This window comes from Schistocerca piceifrons, chromosome 1, assembly GCF_021461385.2.
Source record: "Schistocerca piceifrons isolate TAMUIC-IGC-003096 chromosome 1, iqSchPice1.1, whole genome shotgun sequence".
Lineage (NCBI taxonomy): Eukaryota > Metazoa > Arthropoda > Insecta > Orthoptera > Acrididae > Schistocerca > Schistocerca piceifrons.
The window spans coordinates 15,404,564-15,430,949 of record NC_060138.1 but is presented as its reverse complement, the minus strand read 5'-3'; the positions used below and the strand labels follow the sequence as shown (position 1 = coordinate 15,430,949).

At 44.1% G+C, this 26,386-nt stretch overlaps 1 protein-coding gene across 6 annotated transcripts in view; it reads left to right on the top strand.

Annotated features, from left to right (window-relative positions):
- The window catches only part of LOC124788346 (NAD(+) hydrolase sarm1), an 894,874-nt gene that overhangs the window by 656,400 nt on the left and 212,088 nt on the right, over positions 1-26,386 (top strand). The window contains exon 1 of one of the 6 annotated variants that reach the window (XM_047255627.1): positions 25,708-25,830. The exons of the other annotated variants lie outside the window; for them this stretch is intronic. Coding sequence (XP_047111583.1) covers positions 25,738-25,830 — 93 coding nt within the window. The 5' untranslated portion in view covers positions 25,708-25,737. Of the gene's footprint in view, positions 1-25,707; positions 25,831-26,386 lie in introns of those variants that run through there. 6 annotated transcript variants of the gene reach the window in all.

Sequence of the window (26,386 nt, the reverse complement as noted above, 5' to 3'; positions counted from 1 at the left end):
TGCGACTTTCGGGGCAACGACGATAACGAGGCATGTACGTGCGTTCGAAGGAACACTGCACCGTAACAACACAGGTGCCGACATTAAACTGTCCTCCCCTCTACGGGAATAACATAACGTGTGTAGGAGTACAGGTTGCGACGCAGGAATGACGACGTGTGGAGGTTTCGACCTGGGCGTCAGCAGTGCACGGGCAGCCAGCGTGGCTAAGGCGGCCGGTCGCTTAAAGCGGGAAGTCCGAGTTGGAGTCCCGGTGCGGCACGAACTTTCACTGCCGTCATTCCCTTATACAGCTGACGGTCAGTTGTACGTATCCGCTACTACGAATACATTTCACAAATCTTATCTGATAGCTTTTTTGTGTTATTGGGAATTTGTGTCATTTGATGTCGGATAGACAAAGTGTCCGAGCCAGTATTATAAGACTTTTCTTACATTTCCCTTGTTGGCTCTTTTTCAACCATCTGAAATTAGATTTTTTTTAAGTTTCCGTTGATGACTCTTACGACCATTAGAATTAAGAGTGGCCTAGTTTATTTTGACAACTCTGTTTCCTAATAGTGGCGTGCTAAAATCGTAAAAACTGATTCATGTGCGTCAGTTTAAATTAAATAATTAAGAAGGGCGACGCGAGGAGCAGCACACGCCACGTCACGTGACCGTGGAGTGCAGGCAGGGCGAGGCAGGCGGAGGCCGCAGTCAAACGCAGTCCCTCAACTAAACGACGTTTCCGTCAGCATTTATTGCAAGGCTGAGAACTTTGCCCTCAGGAATTCAATTTTGAACACTTAAATTTATCAAAACCATTAAATGGTCTACAAGCATTCAAATTCCAACTACTGAAAGACGACGGTTCAAACAATCCTGATCTAGGTTTTCCTTGATTTCCCTAAATCGCTGCAGGGAAATATCGGGATGGCTTCTTTGAAAGGGCATCGCCGATTTCGTTTCCCATCCTTCCAAAATCAGAGCTCGTGCTCCGTCTGTAATGACCTCGTCGTCGACGGGGCGGTTAACACTAATCTCCTTGTCTCCAGAATTACGTACGTCAGGCCTGTTCGCACAAAATGAAGCCGACCAGAGAGTTACACACACAAGTCCAGAATTTTAACCAAGCCGAAACGGCTTTAATAGTGATGACCTCGAATCGTTTCTCAGACAGCAAATTTAAAGGAGAGAAAGTCTAAAATCAGCTTTCGTTACAGTACCTGACTTTGACAGTAATAAAGTTTATATGCCGAAATGGAGATAATAGCATGAAAAGAATTTCTCATTGAAAGCGGTAAAAAGTAAAACATCTGACGCCACATGTTAGATACGTCCATTATTCAAAATCAGTATTCACTTCCAAAATAATTAACCTCGAGAGCGACAAAATGTTATTGCAAATGGCGATAATAGTAAGACGAAAAACTCTTATTTCATACAGCAGTCATAGAAATGACAGAAAATTTTTGACATTCATTCATACAAACGGTTGAAGGATATTAAAGTTGTAACTTCAGAAAATTAATCCTTGTCAACAGAACAAGGCATTACAGCAACCAAGTAATTGAAAAGACGACCCCCCCCCCCCCCCCAATGTGCGGCCAAATACTTCGACAGCCCCCTCCGTTGGGAGGGTCAGACAGCTGCAGAGGTACACTTACAACACAGTGAACGACTTATGGCGGCATTGTTGCCAGATGTATCCAAGATGGCAGCGATGACATCATCCAAGATGGTGGCGTGTAGACTTGGCAACAGTGCAGGATGTCATCTAATATGGCGGCCATGACGTCAGCTGATGACGCAGTTACCGTTATCCGAGAAGGAGGCTTTTGGCGGGAAAGTGCCACGCCCCCTCCCCAGGAAAATGGTGTGAAGTTCAAATACCAACAGGATAATGCATTACATTCCTACTAACCTATAAAGTTGCTGGAAGATAGGTCACTTGGGCTACCTCCACTAACCTAAGTCAAACTGCCACTTGTTCCTATGAACTGGCGCTAAGTTTTAATTTTGGCTGTAAATAAAGGTCAATTCGCATTTCTCTACTAAGCTAAGAAAATGGCGCAAAAGAAAGGACACTAGGACTAACCTCAGTCACCCGACTGCCATCTCCTCCCAAGAGTTCATGGGAAAAGGACTGGACCAGTGCAGGACATAAGTCTTTATTTTGCATGCACCAGTCTTTATTTAAACAATTTCACTGCACAGCCATCCAGTCCAGTCCAGGTCCAGACTCCAACTGACTTAGTACACTGTACCACCACCAGATGGCACTCTCATCTCTGATATAAAACGAGATGGCGGGAAACAGTGTGTTCGCCTCACGGTCTGGACTCAAACTGGCCTAGTACACATTGCCGCAACTGCAGGGCGCTGTCGTCCAAGATGGCGGCCCAGATGTCAGGTGACGACGCAAGTACTGTTATCCGAGATGGCGGCAAACAGTGTGTCCACCATGAGGCCTAGTACATATTGACACCACCAGAGAGTGCTACTGTGGAATGAATTTTCACGAATGCCACGCCCATCTGAACTTGTAAGGAAATTGTTAAAGTCTCCACCACGATCCTCAACCGACCGCCACATCCCCTTACCGACCCATGATGTCGAGTTAATGTGCACTAAAGTGTACTAACGTGCACGTCGCATGACGTCATCCAAGATGGCGGCTATGATGTCAGTTGATGATGCAAGTACCAGTCCCCTTGGTTGTAAGTTTGAATTTTGGGCTACATCCACTAACCTAACCCCCCTCTCCCAGAAAAACGGCGGGAAGTTCAAATTCCAACGCAATAATGCACCACACGACGGTTATCTCTACTAACCTGAGAAAATCGCGGGAAAATATCACTTGGGCTACCCCCACTAACCTAAGTCACCCATCGCCACCTAATCCAAGGAATTGGCGCAGAGTTTGAATTTTTATCGGTAAAGAAAGGTCACTTGGGGTTTCTCTACCAACCGAAGAAAATTGCTGGAAACAAAGCACAGCTCCAGTAACCTAACTCACCCGATCGCCACCTCTTTCTAGGCATTGGTGGGTAAAAGACTCAGCCTGTGCTGGGCTGCTGGAGAGAGGAAAGAGTGTTCCTTATTTATTTTGGAACAATTTATTTATGGATGAAGAATATTTATCACACTGACACAAAACACTCGCCCTGATGTTCTTGGGGTCACAAAGTTACAAAATAAAGACTGTCAATAGCAAGAAAAGCGTTTCTGAAGAAGAGAAACTTCTTAATATTGAATATAGAGTTAAATGTTAGGAAGTCCTTTTGGAGGTATTTGTCTGGACGTTGCCTAGTATGGAAAAGAAAGGTGAACAATAAAAGTTTGGACAAGAAGAGAATAGAAGCTTTTGAATTGTAGTGCTGCAGAAGAATGTAGAGGATGAGATGTGTACATCACGTAAGAAATGACAAGGTACTGAGTAGATTTGGGAAGAAAAGAAATACGTTGCCCTAGTTTACTGAAAAACGTTATCGATCGATAGCACGCATTCTGTGACATAAAGGCGTCACCAGTTCAGTACTGGTGACAAGAGTAGGGGGCAAAATTGTAGATGGTGACCGAGAGACGATTGCAGTAAGCAGATTTAAAATGGATGTCGGTTGCAGTAGTTATTCGGAGATGAGGAGGGTTCCAAAGCGTAGAGTAGTGTGGAGACCTTCATCAAACCAGTCTTCGCTTTGGAACCCTCGTCATCTCCGAATAACTACTGCAACCGACGTCCATTTTAAATCTGCCTACTGCATTCGTCTCTCCGAATAGAAACAACAGAAACCGTAAATGTGAAAACTCACGAAGAAACAGTGTGGAAATTGCATACGGTTGCAACTTACTCCACTGAAAGGAATATCCAGTGTCGTAGTGCGTAACAGAGACGAGCGGTAGTGTCGCAACCGTACGTGCGAAGCTGGAGCGTCCGGTCGGTGTGTGTGGCCGGGACGCTGCCGGAAGGCGGCAATACGGGAGCGGCGGGCGCGGTCCCCCTGTGTGTGTGTGTGAGTGAGTCAGGCCGCCGCGAATAGCGGCGCCGTTTCCGCGTCGCTTCCGCCGCCGCGCCGCGCCGCGCCGCGCCGCGCCGCGCCGCGCCGGCTGGGGATTTCTGCGGGGGCAGCCACGCGGAAACAGCGACGCCGGCCGCTGCTGCCCGCGTGCCGGCGTGCCAGCGAGGGGCGCCGCGTGCCGACGCCGTGGTCGTTGCCGCCCGACACGGACGGGACTGGACGCAGCGACAGCCACACTTCCGTACAACAAAAACTGCCGAGTTTCCGCAAAAACGGTTTTCCTTACAATACAGCAAAAATTGTTGCCAAACAACACATTTATCGACATCGTCAATAGGATACTTATTGTGTGCACTTCGTTTCTTCCTCGGTGCAGACACGCGGGGGTCCTTTCGTCAATTCCTCACCGACAACTTACACGGCTTCAGAACGTTCGCCTTTTCCGCTTTAATGAAGTCAAACGGCGAGCCCTCGGGGCATTTTCCGTGGTGATGTCGCGCACTTCGACTGTCTTTCAGCTGCGTCGCCAGCTGTTTCGTAAGTTCCTGCTACGATGGGAGCACGGTGGCCCTGCTCTGTCTCTCTGTCTGTGCGCCTTTGTTGCAGAGTATCACCTCTTGTCACCGTAAGCAGCTGGCGGTAACTTAGTTCTCTCTTCCTCGTGCCTTCCACCGCCACGTACATTTCCACTTGTTTCATAGGGCTACCTTTTTATTATAGTCTCATTTTGTTGTCTTGCCGCGAGATTCTCTCACGCTCAGTTACAAACATTCACACCTCCTCACCCAGCAGCAGTGGCCTTGCTGCACGGCACGGACCACACACGTGCTGACCGTACGCGGTGTGGAGGACGGGGCGGCAGTCCGCTCGTGCCACCCCAGTATTCATCCTTGCCACTCTTTCCGCGGACGGTAAGTGGAAGAAAGAGTGAATCCACACTTCACCGAGTTCACCTTCGCGACTGCTCGGCTCGGACAAAGCGGTATACGTTTGTCCACACGACTACAGCGCAAGTTCTCGGAATTTTGCGAGTAGAGCCCTCCGCTCTGCTGTGTGCGACACCTCTCTCGTAAGCCTCCCCCTACCCTCCAATTGCAGTCTGTTCGGCACCACTCCCAACGTAGCGTGCAGCTCGTCTTTGGTAACGCTCCCAGACTGACCGACAATAGTCTAGAACTGAGGTTGCGTGGGCGAACTGTGTTGGTGCGTCGAGTACACGTGCTCAGGAGACTGCCGGTAAGTCAGGACTCCAGTGGCCGTATCGTTCCACTTTCCTTGACTGTGGTCTCGCGGATGATACTGGACGCTTTGGGCCTCGGAAGGGAGGGGGAGGGACCCAACCGAGACAGCGGCTCAGCTATCCCTCTGGTCTGAGTTTTCCTCCGGTTCCCTACATCGCTCGAGACAAACACTCGCATGGCTGCTCTGGAAAGGACGTTGTCCATCGTTCCCCAATACGAGCTTCTGAAAAGATGGAACCCCGTGGCTGAGAAACTAGCAGCCACTCCGCTGCTGCTGCTGCTGCCTACAGCATCGAATCCGGGACGGACTACTACAGCTGCTACAGCCGTGACGCCGCCTTGTCCTCGCAAGCACAGAGGAGAAGACTAGCCGTGATGACATGGGGATAGCACAGCTCTATTTGAATAAGATTGGACTAGAGACTCTTTAACTGTGTATACACTGATAAAGACTCACAAATACATTAATAGTGTAGCTCTCACGACTGAACAATGTGAAAAGGCAGTGACTTTGGTGGGAAAAACGCCCAGATACGAGGTGTCAGTTGGCCGGGAGGCACCGCTGCGTCTACATCTACACGACCACTTTGTAATTCGCATCCAATTGCTTGGCAGAGGTTTCCCAGAACCACTTGCTGACTATTTAACGGCCGTTTCCCTCTCCAGTAGTAAGTGGGAAAAACGAAAGCCGAAATCTTTCAGTGTCAGCTCTCAACTCTGTTATTATATCACGATAGTCATTTCCTCCTACGTAGATGGGAGTCAACAACATATTTTCACACTCAGAGGAGAAAGTTGGCGATTGTAATTTCGTGAAAAGACTCGCCGCAGCGAAAACGCCGCTGTTTTAAGGATCGACATGCGAGGAAGCATCACAGTCCTGATCCTTCCTTCCCTGTTTGGCGATAACACACAACCAACTCCCTTCTTTGAACTTCTTCGGTGTCCTCCGTCAGTCATACTGCTAAGGATCCCATACCGCGCAGCAGCAGGTTCGAGTCCTGCCTCGGGCATGTAAATGTGTGATGTCCTTAGGTCAGTTATGTTTAAGTAGTTCTAAGTTGTAGGGGACTCATGACCTCAGATGTTAAGTCCCATAGTGCTCAGAGCCATTTGAAACGTTTTTTTATGTTTGTTTTCGCCTGCTTCATTTACTGGATTTTAATATTTTCTTCTGTCACCAATTAAATTCAATATCTCTTCTGTTACCCAAGGATTTCTACAAGCCCTCGTTTTGTTACCTACTTCATCCTCTGCTGCGTTCACTATTTCATCTCTCAAAGCTAACCATTCTTCTTCTAGTATATTGCTTTCCCCCGTTCTTGCCAATGGTTTCCTAATGGTCTCTCTGAAACTATCTACAGCCTCTCGATCTTTCAGTTTATCCAGGTCCCATCTCCTTAAATTCGCGCCTTTTTGCAGTTCCTTGACTTTTAATCTACAATTCATAATCGACAGATTGTTGTCAGAGTCCACGTCTTTATACGAGGAAATTCAGAAGAGAGCGCACTGTTTGGCAGAAACTGCAGACTGCCACAGACAGCCGATGGACTGCGTACTCCGTGGCTCCCGTATTGACTGCGAGAACGAGGCCGGACAATTTGAACGCTGACAGGGACACTCAATCTCGTCGCGCTTCACACGCGACTGGTAGGAGAAGAAACGCTAACATTTGCAATCGGGCTGAACACTCTCAGCCGGGAATCTGGCGGCGGTTTGCGGAGGAAGACGCGGATACGGCTCCCGGCCGTGGCGGCGCCGCAGTTGGAGCAGGGGTAGCCAGATAACGCGGCTGAACAAGTAAGGGGGAGGGAGGAGTATGTGTAACACCAAACCGGTCGGAAGTTGAGTGGTCCCGAGTGATCGACAACCGTATTCGACCAGGGTGGAGGGCTTTGAGAGGCCGCACGTGTTTTACACCGCGCTAGCGTCGATTTCCACGTTGTCATCGGAAGCAGTTACTGGGATCAGGTGGGGCAAATATACGAGCTGTTACTCACACACATAGGCTTTTTCCAGTGTACGGGTCGCAACTCGGAAACCTTCTGAACGCCCTGCAGATTTCTCTAGGGCATTAATCGTTAGTTTTGGAGCGGTTACGAGTTTAACCCTGTCTTACTGTACGAAGCAAGGATGGAGACTTTTCTGCAGAGTGCTATTATTAATAGCGTAGCAGTGCAGAAGAAGAGTGACAGGGGCTGGCGACGAAGTGCGTGGCGCGCGGCGCGCTGTGCGTGAGCCGGCCGGGCCGCGCGCGTCCGCCGCGTGAGTCAGCGGCCGGGGGCCGCCCCCGGGCGCACTTCCTCGCCCCCACACTGCGTCACTCGTCAGCCGAGAGTCAGCCGCTGACGACGGCGGCAACGGGGAACTGCACCAGCTCAACGCCTACACTATTCGCTGCTTCCCGACACGAGAATTTAACTCAGATCGACCCGACGAACAATTTCATTGTTAGCAAAAAATATTCCTACAGCTGGCAAAAGTCAGGAACGACAGTACGAAACAGATAACTACTCACCGTATAGAGGAGCTGCCGAGTCACGGACATGCTCTGTAAAAAATACTCTTTTCGGGCGAAACGGTCTTCGGAGAAACGGAACACGAGCAAATCTCACACGCACGTAGCCACTGCCTCTGGGCGCTGGGGCTAACTTCTTCTTATTCTATTCTGGACTTTCCAATGTTTCACAAAATTAGCGTCATTTTATTGCTCGCAATATTTAAGCCCAATAAAAGAGTGTACGCCCAATGACTCCGTGTACATGTGGCTACGGCGTACGAAGCAGTGTGTAGGCTGACTGGAGGATTCTAACGGAAACACAGACACCACGGAGAAGGCCCGTACGAGACAAACTTACAATTACGGGGAAGATCAGTTCGGATTCCGTAGAAATATTGGAACACGTGAGGCAATACTGACTCTACGACTTACCTTAGAAGCTAGATTAAGGAAAGGCAAACCTACGTTTCTAGCACTTGTAGACTTAGAGGAAGCGTTTGACAATGTTGACTGGAATACTCTCTTTCAAACTCTGAAAGTGGTTGGGGTAAAATAGAGGGAGCGAAAGGCTATTTAGAATTTGTACAGAAACCAGATGGCAGTTATAAGAGTCGAGGGACATGAAAGGGAAGCAGTGGTTGGGAAGGGAGTGAGACAGTGTTGTAGCCTCTCCCCAATGTTATTCAATCTTTATATTGAGCAAGCAGTGAAGAAAACAAAAGAAATATTCGGAGTAGGTATTAAAATCCATGGAGAAGTAATAAAAACTTTGAGGTTTGCCGATGACATTGTAATTCTGTCAGAGACAGCAAAGGACTTGGAAGAGCAGTTGAACGGAATGGAGAGTGTCTTGAAAGGAGGATGTAAGATGAACATCAACAAAAGCAAAACGAGGATAATGGAATGTAGTCGAATTAAGTCGGGTGATGCTGAGGGAATTAGATTAGGAAATGAGACACTTGAAGTAGTAAAGTAGTTTTGCTATTTGGGGAGCAAAATAACTGATGATGGTCGAAGTAGAGAGAATATAAAATGTAGACTGGCAATGCCAAGGGAAGCGTTTCTGAAGAAGAGAAATTTGTTAACATCGAGTATAGATTTAAGTGTCAGGAAGTCATTTCTGAAAGTATTTGTATGGAGTGTGGCCATGTATGGAAGTGAAAAATGGACCATAACTAGTTTGGACAAGAAGAGAATAGAAGCTTTCGAAATGTGGTGCTACAGAAGAATGCTGAAGATTAGATGGGTAGATCACATAAGAAGTTTGTGGCACAACTTGACTAGAAGAAGGGATCGGTTGGTAGGACATGTTCTGAGACATCGAGGGATCACCAATTTAGTATTGGAGGGCAGCGTGGAGGGTAAAAATCGTAAGGGAGACCAAGAGATGAATACACTAAGCAGATTCAGAGGGATGTAGGCTGCAGCAGGAACATGGAGATGAAGAAGCTTGCACAGGATAGAGTAGCACGGAGAGCTGCATGAAACCAGTCTCAGGACTGAAGACCACAACAACAACAACAGTTTAGTGGCGCGTTGCACGAGCCACTGAGCAGCGCGCGGCACGTGGAGTTTGGTACGAGCGCCACCACTCGCGTCACACACCTGTCTGACCGGCCTGGAGCCGCGAGCCGGCGGCCGGCGTCCCTCAGCAGGCGGGGCGAGCGCCGGGCTGCGGCAGGCGCGGCGGGATGCAGGTCAAACTCCACCTTAACTTCCTGACGTGTCGATAGGTGAGGTGTACCAATACTCGTCACGTGTTAGCCACTTCACGCTCTTCCGTGTTTTATCACACTTCACCTCTCTGAAAGGTCTCGGCGACGCAACGCTTTCCGAAAATGTATCTGCTATAAGTTCTGTGTACGCTGCTAACGGAACATCTTTAAATATGAACTGTCTACGCTCACCGTCATAGAAATCAAGAAGTAAAGAAATAGGTCATTAAAGAAGTAGCACATTACCGGGCTGCAGAATACCCATCATTATTATTATTACGTTGCCAGTCTGACCACGCTGGACACGTCGGTGCCCGTCTGCGAGCACAGCCTGCGTCCAGATGGTTGCGGAATTTTTCCTACAGCTGCAGCTACGTATTTGTCTGCCGGTGTCGGGCGCTAACAATTATTTTAGATTTGCTGTTTGCGTGAAAGTACAGTTCACCGATTAGAAAGACATGATCATTTTTTTAGCGGTATGATGGTACATTTGCTAATTTCGTTGCTGTCACTAATTGCCTCTATTTGAATGAATTCGAACCAAAATAACTGTCCAATTCTTTAAGTGCTTCACGTTAGCTAAATAATACTTAATATCTGATACTCCCCCATCCGCATTCTGCTTCATAGTCACACCTCCCTTCTTTTATGAAAAAATTAACCGCTAGACGCCTCAGAGAACGAAGAGTCACGGTGCCGTAAAGTTTAAAATAAAGTGACATAAGGGACGCTGATAGCGGTCCATCAGTGTGGCATAGCACATCCGAGTCATACTGCTTAAAACGTGGCTCATACTTTGACATACGTCAGGTAGCAAGTAAAATATATATATCACGTAGTAATGGTAACAAATTGTGTAGGGAACATGTAATAATCAAAAGCGTTCACGTGGCGACGACTCTTCACAAGTTGTCATATAAATATCCAAAAACGCATTTCATGATTTCGCCAGCTCAGACACGCTGTAAGCAGTGACATTCTCTTTTCCCCTGAATCCGTAGTTCTCAAAGTTAATTGTTGTAACATAGTAAGGAAGTAAGAGCTATGGAATATTTCTTCTAACATGTGGCTACAGCTCTGTTGTCGAACAAGTGGAGGCGCGCAGTCATTACCCCCTTTTAACAGCGATAACTAAAGCATGACCATACTTTGCACACTACACTCACTACCGCCCCTCAGAACTACGGCATTCCTTATTCACAGACATCTAGGACACACTTGAAGCTGAATAACTGAATTGCGATGGAATCATGGTCATTATTCAGTTAGAAACAACTAGTGCGTTGAAAGAGACACACACAATTCTATTGCACGCTTGTAATAAAGCATTCTTTGCATTCAGCCGTGTAGGAGCTTTCTACATGATATTCCATTTTTTGAAAATTCACCTCCCACACACACGTTATAGGATCTAAACAGGGCTGTACCAACATTTCTCGCACATGTAATAAACAAAATCTTTATATGACGCTCTAACAGGCTCTTTTGTTTTTCGTAACAACTCAATTCTGCCAGTTGAAACAACATATCCGTCCTGTGTCAATCCCACTCCTACTCCAAAGTGTTAAACAGGTACGGCGCTTAGTAACATGAACTTAAAAATACGCTTAGATAAAACAGTTTTGCGGTTTCTGCACCCACCTGCTGCGCCCGTGAAAATTAAGTCCGAGTGAACTTACTCTAGTATATTTCGCACTCACAATGATTTTTTAGTCAGGGGGAAAATTGTGTGTGTGGTGGAAGCTATGCATGGAACGCGCTGACACAAACATCGACTTGGCTGTGTTTCGTGGAAGTGGTGAAATCGATAAACCGAATATACTCCAGGGCTTTTTTACACTGTAATTACATCCTTTATTCATTGACAAGAACGTAATGGTGGGAGGCTTTTTTGCCGTGCGAAAACGACACCCCGCTGGTGCAAGTGTGGACGTATCATAATTTTTTTATACGCCTATAACTGATAGTCAGAAATGTCTTACTGCTGCTTGAACGTGAAGGTACCGTGGCTTATGTTCCGACATACGTTTGTGGGAAGTAATATCACTACTATTCACGTAAAAACAAAAAACTATTTCGTATGTCTACCCGTAGTGGAAGGATAGATTGGACGTGGTGCATTGTGATTTCAACGTACTGAGAAGTATACCCGAACGTAAGTGGTGATAGATTCATTTCGGTAAACAGCTGAACAATATAGCAATGTAGATTGAAGGCTTTCACGACCGGGTGACATGGCTGTTGATATACTTTGCGGGATGTGAGGTCGTGGTCCAAGAACTTTTCTGCTCCTTGCGTTTCGTCCAGGACTGCGCTGGACTTCCTCAGAGGCGCTGCTCCGCTGAGTCTTGCCAACTGACTGGTCGGCTGTCTGAGAGCGACTTACGTATTGTGAGAAAGGGGGGCGTGGTTCAGGTGACAAGTGATGAGCAGTGATAATCCACAGCAAAGATAAGGTTGACTATCGAGTACCACCTTGTCAAAGATAAAAATTGTTAGCAATTTTGTAGAGCCACTGTCCATATATCGCTAAGTTTCATAGCCTCCTCTTTCCTATTAAAATTATCGTGATGTTTATAAATTTCAATTGCTTTTCTATATAGCCGTGGATAGTAATTTAACGTTGTAGATAAAACTTCGGTATCCGAAAACTTCACTTGGTGGTTGCCTGGTTGAAGAGCATGTTCCGCTACAGCTGATTTTTCTATTTTTCCAAGTCGACAAAGACTTTTATGCTCTTTCAGTCGCGTGTTTACGCTTCTTTTGGTAGTACCAATATAAACTTTACCACAGGTACATGGAATTTTATACACACCACATGTCGACAGGGGAGGGCGTTTATCCTTCACAGATCTTGACTTATTTTCTTTGTTGGTTTAAAGACCGGTTTTATGTCATGTTTTCGTAAAATCTTACCGATCCGATCTGTTACTTTTTTAATAAAAGGGAAAACTACTGTATTTTTCTGTCGTTGTGGTTCATTCTTATCTTTTGGTCTTCTGTTCCTTGGATGCAAAATTCTATTTACCTCTTTTCTTGAGTAGCCGTTTTTTTCAAAAGCCTGCTTCAGATGTTTCACTTCAGCATCCAAATGTTCAGGTGTACATATCCGTTCCGCCCGATCGACAAGACTTTTTATGACACCCCTTTTTTGTTGTGAATGATGATTAGAATTTTTATGCAAATATCTGTCCGTACGTGTTGCCTTCCGAAAAACTTTATATTCCAAGCAGATATCGGACCGTCTCATAACTAAGACATCCAAGAAAGATATTCTGTTATCCTTTTCTATTTCCATGGTAAACTGTATTTTTGGGTGAATTTTATTTAGATAATCAAAGAAATCGTCCAAGGCCTTTCTGCCATGGGACCAAACCACAAGTGTGTCAGCTACATATCGATACCAACGAGATGGTTTGTTATTAGCTTTGTCTAGGGCTGATTGTTCAAATTTCTCCATGTAAAGATTGGCAATCGCAGGGCCTAATGGATTACCCATTGCTACTCCATCAAGTTGTTCATAAAATTCATTATCCCACTGGAACTGACTTGATGTAAGACAATGTCTGAAAAGAACAGTCAAATCTTCTGGAAAAATATCCGCTATGAAAATCATAACTTCGTTAACAGGAATCATTGTGAATAAAGACACAATGTCAAAACTTACAAGAATATCTTCAGGGGCCAGAGTTAGTCCCTCTAGTTTTTCAATAAAATGACGCGAATCTTTTATATATGAGTCAGTTTTTCCAATAAATGGTTGTAAACAAGTTGTTAAATATCTTGCTATTTCATAAGTGGGAGAATTGATGGCACTGACTATGGGTCTTAAAGGAAAATCTATTTTATGAATTTTAGGTACACCATACAATCGAGGACACATAGCTTCACTTTTCAACAAAGTTCTTTTATCTTCTTTTCGGATAGAGATAGATGACTTAATCAAATTATTTGTTTTCCTAAGTACACTGGCTGTAGGATCCCTCGCAAGTTTTTTATACTGTCCTGACGTTAAAAGGTTCAAAATTTTCCTTCAGTAATCTTCTGTATTCATAACAACAGTAGCGTTCCCTTTATCTGCAGGAAGAACCACTATTTCTTCATCTGCATTCAAATCCATAAGAGCCTTCCTCTCACCTTTTGTTAAATTACTTTCTAGAGGTTTGCTGTGGCTTAAAACTCTAGTGGTTTCAATTCGAATTGCATTCGCGGTTGCCTTAGGGATATTTCGTATACCTGCTTCTATATTCGCGATAATATTCAGCGGAGCAGCGCCTCTGAGGAAGTCCAGCGCAGTCCTGGACGAAACGTAAGGAGCAGAAAAGTTCTTGGACCACGACCTCACATCCCGGAAAGTATATCAACAGCCAATATAGCAATGCAAGTGTTCAACTGGATCTGCTGTAGTGCAGAAACAGGACGGGGAATACGGCTGTAACAATACACCCCCCTCATCGACAGTCCTAAGCGTACCCCAGCATTGTCCTTGCTGTTCTATCGGTACTGATGTTGATTACAGTGCACCAACCTGCGCGTCGGTGATGCCTTTCCAAGCATTACGTCCGCGGGTGCGGTATTCATTATCTGAACACAGTTCCAGACGTCTGTCCTTCATAACACGTGTTTGAGAGAATCTTGGCAACACTTTCCAGAAGCGATGATTCAACGACTTTGTCAGATAATTTCCTAGGACTGAGGAGAAACGAGACATATAGCATGTTAGAGTGTATGTATACCATAAATTTTTCGGGCACTGTACGGATATAAAAGATAACTGCACTATTTATGTAATAAAAGTGTCTATATTGCAGTTTGATGTTACTGTGGCTTGTGTTGTGGCATGACCAGAGAAAATGAGTGTGTGTCCTATCGTGAGGGACGTAAACATTAAGGACATCGATAACCGCGAGAGATTTTTCTTACGTGTGCGCATCAGACAGTGAGATTCGTTCCAGAGAAAGCATTACCAGTACATCGATCGGTGTCAGAGTGCAGCAGCAATCGTAATATTTAACTGGAGTTAGACTGTTAAATATTCTTGTGAGTGTTGTATGTATTTGATCATCTGTAGACATCTTTTGCATGATGTAACTGTCTGTGCAATGTAGAGAACTGCTCAAAATCTTGCGGATTGTGTAGATGTATTAAATGCCAACAGACAATACTTAAAATGTGCACTGGCGTACTCCGTTGTCATCACATCTACGTGGTGTCTATCAACGAATGTCTCATAGAACAGCTGCTTTGTGGTGTTTAACAGTATTGTGAAGTTTGTTTAGCGGGGTAATAACAAAAAAAAAAAATGGTTCAAATGGCTGTGAGCACTATGGGACTTAACATCTGAGGTCATCAGTCCCCTAGAACTTAGAACTGCTTAAACCTAACTAACCTAAGGACATCACACACATCCATGCCCGAGGCAGGATTCGAACCTGCGACCGTAGCAGCAGCGCGGTTCCGGACTGAAGCGCCTAGAACCACTCGGCCATTCCGGCCGGCGGGGTAATGACAGTACTCAAAAATTGACACGTGTATAGGTAAACCTTCCAGGTCATCAAGAACTAGAAAGGGTTATAAATACACAGATATATTTCATCATATGTAAACTACTTGGAAATTGTTAACACAGACTGCAAGGCAGACGATGTAAGCATTACGCACAAGTGCTATATTATAGCAAGAGAAAAATATTTTTCACGATCTAGAACACAGTTCTTTACAATATCGTTTGATACAGATCTTGGCGAATTAAGGCTGCTTCCTATAAATGATGTAATTCCATAGGTCCTATAAAAAAGATTAAACGTGAAGCACAGACTTAAATAATACAGTTCACTTTTAAAGAAATTAGGCTACCTGTTTGAGTATAGGTAATGTTCTACGTGTAAATAAGATTAATCTCAAAATGGAAGGGGTTGAATCGTAAAACCGAAATCTGGGGCATATGGCGAAAACAAATCCCACAAAAGAAGAATATAAGCAGCAACATGCAATAGCAGATGCGTAGTCAAAGCTTATTTATTACTTTGAACACAATGGATGGTCAATTGTGGATCCAATTTGAGAATAGCAGCACTTACTGTCAATAGCACTTCTTAAGAGTACTTGCCGAAAATTATGGATCAGAGCTTGTTTATTATACGTTATTCCAACATCAAGTCAGGACAGGACCAGCAACACGGACTTTTTTTTTTACTGTAATTCCGTCACTGTTGCATTTTATTATCCTGGCGACTAGTTTCGAAATACCAAGTTCAGTTTCAGACTACGCTTACTCTTTTTTAAGAGCCATATGTATCCTACAATGATTTGCAATGTACGTGTCTATGTATTTCCAGCAAGAGGTTGGAACAGGGCGAGGAACATTGACAATATATATTCTTTCGTTAATTCGAAACAGCTACGTTTTATTATACCGGCTACTACTTTCGCCCTCGGGGGCTCAGCATTCATTTGCTGGTCACTGCCACCATAAACTCTGGGCTTGCTTCAGCGACAACTGTATGGTGCGGCAATGGATGTTGTGCGTCACAGGGAACGCCTATCTTGAATTGAATGCCGAAACGGTGGAAACCTCTATAAAAAAATCTGTCAGTCTCAAGGTGTGTTGTGCACTGATGAGATGCATGGCTATTGAGGTGGACCAGTCGGTATGGGCAACCTCTGCGGAATCTGTCGTACGACATTTAAGGCTTACGTAGGCACACAGGGATCTGTGTAGGTGGACTTTTATTTCCCTAGCTGCTCGTGGGACGGAGATGAAACCTTCGACATCTTTGCTTCCTCGCAGTGGAATGCGTGGGCTACTTGGAGGTACGAGCAGCCAGTCGCACAAGGGCTGTTGTGAGACGATTCCTCCATATTCTGGAGTTGTTAAAATTAATTCTGTGTTTAGTAACAGAACGCACGGTGCTGGTCAGAATGTTTTTTTGGTTGTGAAACGTAAGGAGGGCAACTCTGAGAAGTTTTTGCCTTTTTATATTCAAAAAGGCTTAGAGGGCATCGCAGGGAGATTAAAGTCAGTCAGGCGGCTGCGAACCTCTAATTCCCAGCACTCAACCAACCTGCAGGAAGCAAAATGCCTTGGGGAGTATGTCACTGAAACTGAGCTCCACACCACATTGAATTGCAGCAAGAGTGTTGGGATATTCAAGGGTCTGGTGCTCATTCTCAAATAACAACTACAAGTCGAGTGGACCTAAGAAGGAATAGTTGATGTGCAGAATATCATGGAAAGGGTGAATGGCGATCTTGTCAAATTCGACTCCTTTATCCTGACTTTTAGCAGCACGAAGCTTCCAGAGCACATTGCCAGGTTTCCTTTGGCTCAGCGAAAGACTATATGTCCCAATACAATGTGCTGCTTCAGTTGTCAGTACCTTGGGCATACTACTCTTGTGAGTAAGGGAAAAGCCACTTGTAGCAAATGTGGTAAGACCTCCCACCAAGGAGGAACTGCTCTGGGGCTCATCCTGTCTGGAATCTGCAGTGTATATCTTCAAGAACGAAAGATCCAAAGTGCACTCCATATAAGAAGTCCATAACGGTGCTGCCGACGTTCGCCACATTCTTGGCTTCAGTACTGAAACGGCCTGTGCAGAAAGCGAATGCTGCTACACAAACAGAGATTGTGGCTCCGAAGCCTCTTCGGAAAAAAAAGTCGAAGGCGAAAAGTGTCCCACTGACGGGGGCGAGAAGCATACTATCTGACGATGTCGATGTCATCCAGTCTGATTCCTCTCTCGACTCTTCTTCAGAAGTGATGGACCTCGATGTCAGACTGAGGCAATTACCTCGTGCCAAGACTGAGCCGAGCCTCCACCCACGGCAGAAAGTCTGGATGATAGTGCTACGCCCGTGGTAAGTGGCTCCCATCCTACAGTGGATAATTAATTTATTCGGGACACATGTGGAGGAACTGAAAATCCTACGACAGGAATGTCCCCTGTGCTTTTGTTGATGCAGGAAACGCATTTTAAAGTGTCAGATGCCCCTGTACTATGGGGCTATACCTTCGTGAGTCACCTACTGGATGGAGTCTTATCTGCAGTGAAGCCGCCAAAACGGATGGGCTAGCTGCGCGCTGTTCAGCCAGATGGCTGTATTTGAACATCACGACAGTGGGTGGACCACGGTACTCGAGTCATGCCACTGACTTTTCCGTCCCAAAGTTATCAGGTCGTCGTAGGAGCCAAGCTACGCCTTAACTTACCAGTGAGTGCCACTCAGCCATCCAGGCCAACTGTGCGGCGCTTCGTCTGTTTATATGCCGCCCCACAGCAGAGAACCTCACAGCGTTTCGTGTAGCAAGAGCCAAGGCCCAACACATAATTAAGGAAAGCAAGAGAGATTCATGGCAAGCGTACCTGGAATCTACCAACCGTTCCACTTGTTCTACGAAAGGAAGCCATCTGGAAAATTTCTGGTAAACGCAGCTCTTTACCAATAGCAGCAGGGGTGTCTCCAAACAACACACAGAAACATCGCCCAGACAATGGTAGAGCATTTTCCACAGACCACTACCAATTCCGGCCAGGATACAGCGCTTTGCCGCTACCGTGCGACTGTAGAGAGGGTCTATGTGGGAGGTGAAGTCGGCATTGTCTGATACTCGTGGCGCTGCACCCGGTCACGACCATCTCTGGTACTGCACGCTTTAACATTTGCCAGCAGCGCCAAAGGAAATCCTCCTTGACTGTTTTAATCTCACCTGGCAGACAGGCAACTGCCCTGAATCATGCAGAGAGGCAATTCTGATACGTACCCTCAAATAGGGAAAGGACTGCAATGCCTGAGTAGTTACCGGAGCGTCGTCTTAAGGGATGTGTAGGAAATAACTTGGAGCACGTGGTTAATCATCGGCTGGTCTGGTTGTTAGAGATCAGGCATCTCCTTAGCCGGAAACGCAGCCAAGATAAATCTTCACCCCTGGCATATATACAAACATGTGAAACAAATGTCCATTTGACTACGAAGGTCAAACCTTCACACCAAATTTAAAGAACACATCAACACCTCGCGATATAACACACCACACAAATCTGCAATAGGAACCTGTATAAGAGATACAGGGCATACATTTGGTGGTGTACAAAGCAGTCTTAAGATACTACATACACTGAACAAATGAAGCAAGGTATCACTTTATGAAGAACCAGAAATATATATCCACAACAAAAACTTTGGACGAAATCTACTCAGTGACAATGGCGAAACAGGCTCGACTAACCTTTTCAATAGTTTTGACAAAGTACTTCAAGAATTTTCATAATCTAGAATTTCAATGGACATTTCATTTAAATCTTCCATTCATTTCTCAGGAAGTTCAGCCCACAACATACATGTATAATCTGTTATAATCTCTATGTATAAAAAGCAATGTCCTGAAGAGTTATCACAGCCCAGCCCAAACCGCTAAGGATACAAATTCGAAATTTGGAGAATATGTGGACGTCGTTTAAGAAGGGATATTTCGAAATTCGAATCCTGTGGGAGTGGAATATTCGATGAGAGGTTATTTAGAAACAATATCATTATTAAAGAACTGCTAAAGTATTTTTAAAGCTACATCTATGAATATTGATATTTGACTTATCTATTACAGATTACAAGGGACGTGTTTCAGTGTTTTTGGAAATTGAGCCCCGAGGAGGGTTCCAGGGGGGGGGGGGGATTTTTTAAGAAAATACTTTATTATGAAAGCATTTTTAAAGCTAAATCCGCGAAATTTTAAATTTAGCTTCTCAGTTAGAATGAAAAAATATGTTTGACTGTTTTTGGAAATTCAACACCTAAGAGGGTGGTCAGGGGTCAGGCTGATTCACTGGCTCATCATCGCACAGCCCACGCCGCTGGAGATGGAGAGAGGAACTGTGGAGGCATCGTTTAAGAAGGGATTGTGTAAAATTCCACTCCTAAGGGGGTAAATAGGAGATGCGAGGCTGTCTGAAAGTATGTCGCTATTAAGGCAAGTTTGAAGCTAGAACTACAAAAATTGGTGGTTGGTTTCTATTTTCATTATTTTGAGTTTTTCCTCATTACAGAGGCTTATCTCCAACATAATAATTTACTAGGAAATAACTATACAAAGAATAAACGTTCTTAAACTACATTTTCAGAATGTTTCTCCAGGTGTTTCGATCTTGTGTGTACTCTTCCTCTGCGCCCGTTCTCCTCATTGTGTGCTGTACATTTTCGAGCCGGGTGGTCATAGGTCGTCCTCTTCTTCTTCTCCCCTCCGGTCCCCACTCCAGTATTAAGTTTGGTATTCTGGCTTTCTCCATTCGTCGTACACGCCCGTACCACTGTAATTTCTTCCTATCCATTACATCATATATTCTTTCTTTTATTTCCATTATCCTTATTACTTAGGTGTTCCTTATCTTTTCTTTCCTGGAGATTCTTGCCGATCTTCTCTAAAAGTCCATCTCTAGAGCTTGAAATTTTCTAATCTGCTTCAGGTCAATTGTCAAGGTCTCAGCTCCATACAGAACCACACTCTCTAATATAGATTTGTATATCAATTTTTTAGTTCTGATCATTACATTCTTGCTCCATAAGACTGAGTTAAGCATCCCAATGTCCTTCCGTCTGCTACTAATTGTTTTATTGATTTCTGGCTCTGATTTTCCCTAGATTTCTAAAATGGATCCCAAATAACAGAAAGTGTTTATCTTTTGATTTTTTTCCTTCAACGTATAGTTCATCTGAATCATTAGTCAAGTATTCTGTTTTGTGGTCATTAGTCTTCAAACCCCAAGTTTTGTATTCTACTGCTAGTTGATTGCACATATAGCTAGCATCCTCCCCATCTTGTGCTACGACTACTTGATCATCAGCAAACAATAAATGATGAAGGTAAACTCCATCTGTTATTTCTAATCCCATACCATTATATTTACGAGACCATGTTCTAAAGCTAATATCTATATCGGTTTCAAGTAATGATGGTGACATGGGACAGCCCTGTAAAAGGCCTTCGCTTTTTCTAAATTTCTGTGAAAGTATATTACCAACTTTCACTTGGGAAATGTTATCTTTATACATCTGTTGTATTATTTTAATCAAGGACGGGTGTATGTTTGCCATATGTAGTGCTCTCCAAACTAATTTTCTTAGAGCAGTATCATACGCTTTTTCTAGATCTGTGAAAATTAATCCTATATTTTTTTTATTTTTCCCTATTGTTTCTCCAAAATCTGTCGTAATGTGAAAATGTAGTCTATACAAATCTCCCAGCGGTAAAACCACATTGTTCTTCCTGGGTTCTAAATTTTTTTTCCAGTTTGTTTTTAATTATTCTCGTAAAATTCTCATTATGAGTTTGTAACACAAATTTCTCGATAGTTTGAACAAATTTTGCGATCCCCTTTCTTAAATATGGTCTTAATGTAACCTAGCTTCACCTCGTTGGGAACTGAATCTCCTTGTATCATTTTGTTAAATAGCTGTGTTATCAGTTTCACAATTTTGTCACCACCATATTTCAGACACTCGAGACTGATATTGCCTGGTCCAGGTGATTTACCATTCTTTCCTGATCTCAACGCCTGAAGTACTTCACTTTCTAAAATCTGGATCTCATCATCTTCCTGTCTATTTTCTTCCACTGTTCCTTCTGCTATATATTCTTCTCTGTCCTCATTTAATAATTCTTGGAAACACTCTTCCCATTCCTTTTGTGTTATCAGATGGAGATTGGTTTTGCTTTTTGTATCCTGTTGAAGCCCTTTTAATACTGACCATGCTTCTTTTGCTCACCCAAATCCTAATTTGCTATTACATGTTCTTTCCCATGCTTCATTTTTTCCCATCCTTATTTTTTCTTCATTCTTCTTTTCCTTGTATATTGATCTTGTTTCTTCTGATTTATCATTCACCCACAGGAGGAACGCATTTCGTTTTTCTCTAACGAGGATCTCTATTTCCTTTGACCACCATTCTGCTGCACGCTTGTGGTTGCTATCTTTTTTACCCAACACCTCTGTTGCTATGATTTTCACATTAGTTTTTATATAATCATATACTTCCTCTGTACTTCCTTCAAATGATTCAACCAGTTTCCTTTCCATCCTGGCCACAGTGAGTGTTCTGATACTTTCGTCTTTTAGCCTGTCAATATTAAAAGGTAAATTTTCATCTTTTTCAGTCTGGTTCGTTTTATTTATGTTACTTGTATCATTCCTTGCATTCTTCCATGGCCAAAAAGATTTCATTTTCACTAGATAGTGGTCTGATCCACACTGGGCTCCTCTGTAAGATCTGACGTCTGCTGCCTAGAAAGTACTTGTTTGCCTAATGATAATATAATCTATTATAGAACGAAGTTCTCTAGTGTTCTGTTGCCAAGGACATTTATGAATGTCCTTGTGTTTGAAAAAATGGTTCAAATGACTCTGAGCACTATGCGACTTAACTTCTGAGGTCATCAGTCGCCTAGAATTTAGAACTAATTAAACCCAACTAACCTAAGGACATCACACACATCCATGCCCGAGGCAGGATTCGAACCAGCGACCGTAGCGGTCGCTCGGCTCCAGACTGCAGCGTCTAGAACCGCGCGGCCACTCCGGCCGGCTGTGTTTGAAAAATGTGTTGGTAATTTTTAGATCAAATTGTTCAAAAATTACAATCAATCGTTCCCCATTGCCATTATATGCTTCCTCTCCATGTTTTCCTGCTATTCTACAGCCTTCGCTTCCATTCATGTCTCCCATAATAATCAGTTCCTTTCTTCTTGAGATTTTTTCAATAGTCTCCCTGATAGTGGCCCAGAATGTAATTTTCTCCTTATCTTTGGTGTCGTACGGGTTGCGTATACACCAATAACCACAACTTCCGAAGCAAATACTGCCATTTCAGCAGTTATAATACGCTGATTGATGAATGTCCAATTTGTGATTCTTTTTCTCCATACTTTCTTTATCATATTGGCGACTTCTGTTTTTTCTCTTACTGCTTTTGATACCCTACTGATACATGTACATAATTATCCAGACCTTCTACTCCTTGGCTTTTCTTCTTTGTTTCAGAGAGTACAACAACATTCATGTTGAACATTTCAAGTTCTGCAGGTAGTAAATTTAGTTTAATGGAAGTACCTTGCACATTCCAGCATCCAAACATCATCTTCCCTTTCTCATCGCCAGTTCGTCGTCCAAAGTTCCAATTTTTCCGAGGCATATTGTTAGGTTTTTTAGCATTTTTAGATTTTTATGTGAGTGAGGAGCTGGCCCACTACACAATCCCCAACCCACCTGGTAATTTTTATTCAAGGTTTTCTTGCTTTAGCCTTTGATGAACAATATCATATTACAAGGCAGCAGTTGCTAGTTTTGGTCCACCTCGGGTATTTTATTTCCCCGGTACCCGCCGTATCTGGTGAGCATTCCCCTATCAGACACCTGGGGAGGCGCCCGATGGGAGACCAGCAAATTCCACACGGGGCTTGGTTCCACAGTCAGAAAATAAAAAATAGCTGTTTCGGCGTTTTTGAAAATTCTACCACGAAAGGGATAAAATAGTGGGTGAAAGTGTTTTGAAAATAAATAATTACAAAAAAGCGACTAAAAAATTTATGAGGCTGTATCTATGACAGTCTGTATATGACTTCTCGGTTACAAAGAAAAAAATACGTGTTTCAGTGTTTCTGGAAATTCAGGCCCTAAGGAAGTGCAATAAGGGATGAAAATTCTTAAGAAAATATATCGTTTTATTAAAAAAAATTAAATCTAAATTAATGAAAATCGGTATTTCACTTCTGGGATAGACATAAAGAAATATTTCTTACGGGGTATGTAAATATCTCCACAAGAATGCAAAAGTCATTGGACTCCAGCTACCAGAATAGCTTTTGGTCAGAAGTACATTCGGAAAAGACCATGCTTATGTGGCCTTAATTACCGTCACAAGCTTGGAAGGTGTTGCAGTTTGTGAACAACATAAAAATTCAATTAAATAAAAACAAAAACAAACAAAAAATCTTTCAGCAAAGTGTCGGACGCGAAGTTAGCCTGTTTTATGGATAAGCATTTATATGTAATAAATGAAATGTCCACATGTAGATATTCTGTTGCAGCACATCACATTGTCTGAAATAAACAAAGAAAATATTAGGTACGTAAAACCACCAAGTACAATAATTATTTTGTGAACATATCCAGATTTTGTTACAGCAAATTCATATTTCTTAAAATAAAATAAAGCATATTTATATGTAGAGCTATTTAATATAATAACTGGCTTGTGATGTACAGCAAGGAGTAGGTAAGGTCCAGTAAATGCATCTCTCAATTACTTTTTGTACTTCATGTGAGGAAGAATGTCTGTAACATGTGTAATACGTGTGGAGTGACACTGTAAGGATAATGTACAGCAAGTAACGGTATGCGGCCTTTTTGCAACTCTACTTCTCTTGTAAGTACACTTTATTCTCACAAATTCATATTTATTAAGTTTAAGTCTACTTCTGTTGTAAGTACGCTTTCTTCTAACGTTGATATTTATGCAGTTTAAGAGTGTCTTTTCTAAAAACACAATTTTATTATCTGCAAAAGATGCAACATAACCAGCCTTGCACATGGTTTGCTGTTGTGGAAGGGGGGGGGGGGCGTGCTCTTCACTAAGACGACCTACATGACTAAACAGTTCTTCAGCTAAAGCTGATGGTGTGAACCATTGAAACACATAGTGGCAAACAGATAAGTGACTGATACGGGAAACAAACATTTGTGTTTGTCGACAATCCCGGCCTTGTGATGGCGTTCTTTATGGATGGAATACCTTAAGATATGTAATACACACAGCTAGAAACAGAACATTTCGGAATCCGAACGACATCAGAAGAGCAAAGAAATGAAAAATGTTAAAATCCTAAACAATTCTACTGTAGAGTAGTGAACAACACATATGTATCGTTCAATGAGAAGCTGTAAAATCTGTTAAACGAAGGTTTGTTATATAACACAAAGGAATATCTACCAGAGACCACACTAGATCAGCTCATAGTGGATTACTGTACCAGCGCAGCGGAAATTCTAGCTGACAGACACTGCTGCTCGTTTGTGGTAAAGGTGGCCGGAAGGTATCTCCAAGTCCCCATTCTGCTCCTCTATATCCTTCAAGTTCGTCAGTGGTTTTGTCACAAGATTTAGCAACACCGCCGTTTTTTCACCTCCAGCAACGCTACCAGTAGCGAAAAAGGGATAATATTTCCAAAATAAACCCGTTTTAAAATGTGAAAATATGTGCCAAGGGTATTTGCTGGGTTATTTATGCCCAAGATATCGCCTCAACTCTCTACCTTTGATCAGGTGAACGAAAATACTGTAGAATCTTGTACTCATTTTTTGGCTGCCGGAAACTTTAGATGTAACCTTGTTCTTTTCAGTTTTTTATTTCCCTGTGTATATTGATTCAAATGTGTTAGAATTCCACTTTGAGAAGAGATTCATTACCTCTTCTTTGACATGAGGTTGCTCAAGAATAACAAAACTCTGTGATGGAGATCTCTTTTATTTCCCGGTTACCTCAGAGAAGTTCGTACTTATCGCAAAATCAATTTGTTTGCACAATTAAATTTTAGGGTGGAATCGAGATATGTGCAAAAATATACGTACGAATGCAAATCGGAATGCGGTGCAATGAAGACTGAAATGGCAGTCTTCTTTTTCGGTCTTCCTAAGTCGAAGGAAAGCGTTTTCTGTCGGATCACATTTTTCCTTTCCGTAAATGAAACTTTCATTACGGAGGGCAGCATTCGTCGATTCCTCTGGCTAATCATTGGCATTCAGTTCGGTTTCCCTTTCTGCAGATGAATCAGTCCTAGAGATCGTCTCTGACAAATGCCACAGTTGTGTGAAAAGTGACGTCCGAGGTCTTGGGTTATTTTTTTTTTCTGCTCGCTACATGTGCTTACGAACAGCAAGGACGTGCTCGAGGCAAATATTGGTATTAGTTCCGACCGGCTACTACGTGCCCAAGTCAATATAGGTACATTACGAATTTTGTGGAAGTAAATGCCGAATTGGCTCCCTCGGTACGCAGTAAGGAAATGTGGGCGAGCGAAGCGGTCGGCTGTGGCCGGTAATCCCGGCGCGCTCGCCGCCGTGGAGGAAGTGTGCGCCGGGGCCGCGTAGTGCCGGGCCGGCCGGCAGAGCGCGTCACGTCCACCCACAGGCGGCGGCGGCGGCGGGCGCGACTACTGTGCGGGCAGCGGAGCGGCCCTGGCCAGTGCGCCCCCAGCAGCCGCGCCGCGCGGACGACCGCCCCGCAGCCACACGATGAGCGTGTCTGCCGTGAGCGGCGGCCCGCCGCCCCTGCCCGTGCTGCCGCCGCCGCCGCGACTACTGCCGGCTCTCCGCGCGCGCTTCAGGGTGAGCGCCAGCTACTGTGCCGCGGCCGCGCTGCTCACACCACGGACGGACCACTCTTTCTTCCGACAGTCGGCGTAGTTTGTCACGTGCGCGTGTTGTGCTTGTGTGTCTGTGTGTGTGTGTGTATGTCACACGCTTCTATTTTGGCGCAACATTTCGTCTGTATCGTGAGGCGGTGAGTGCTAATCCGACGGCAACACAGGCTGTGACACCACCTCTACCTTTCTTACGTCAGCCCACACACCCAGCATTTCACGTGCAAAAGGGTCACTGTCATATGCAAAAAAAAAAAAAAAAAAAAAAAATGTTTCCATCTATGTTAACGGCTCGTGTTCTCTTTAACGTACAAGTTGCGACTTCCGTAGGCTCACATTCCTCAAGTAAAGAGACTCGAAAGACAAAAGCAGCCCTGTCCTGTGCTACGTACCGAGTTAGGAAGAAAAAACAAAAGTCACGAACGGGTCTTTCCAGAGAGGCTGATGAGATCGCCGTCTCCTGTCACGATGCTAGCGGCTTTCATTTCCGAAAGCTCGTATCCACTTTGTTCCGTGTCACT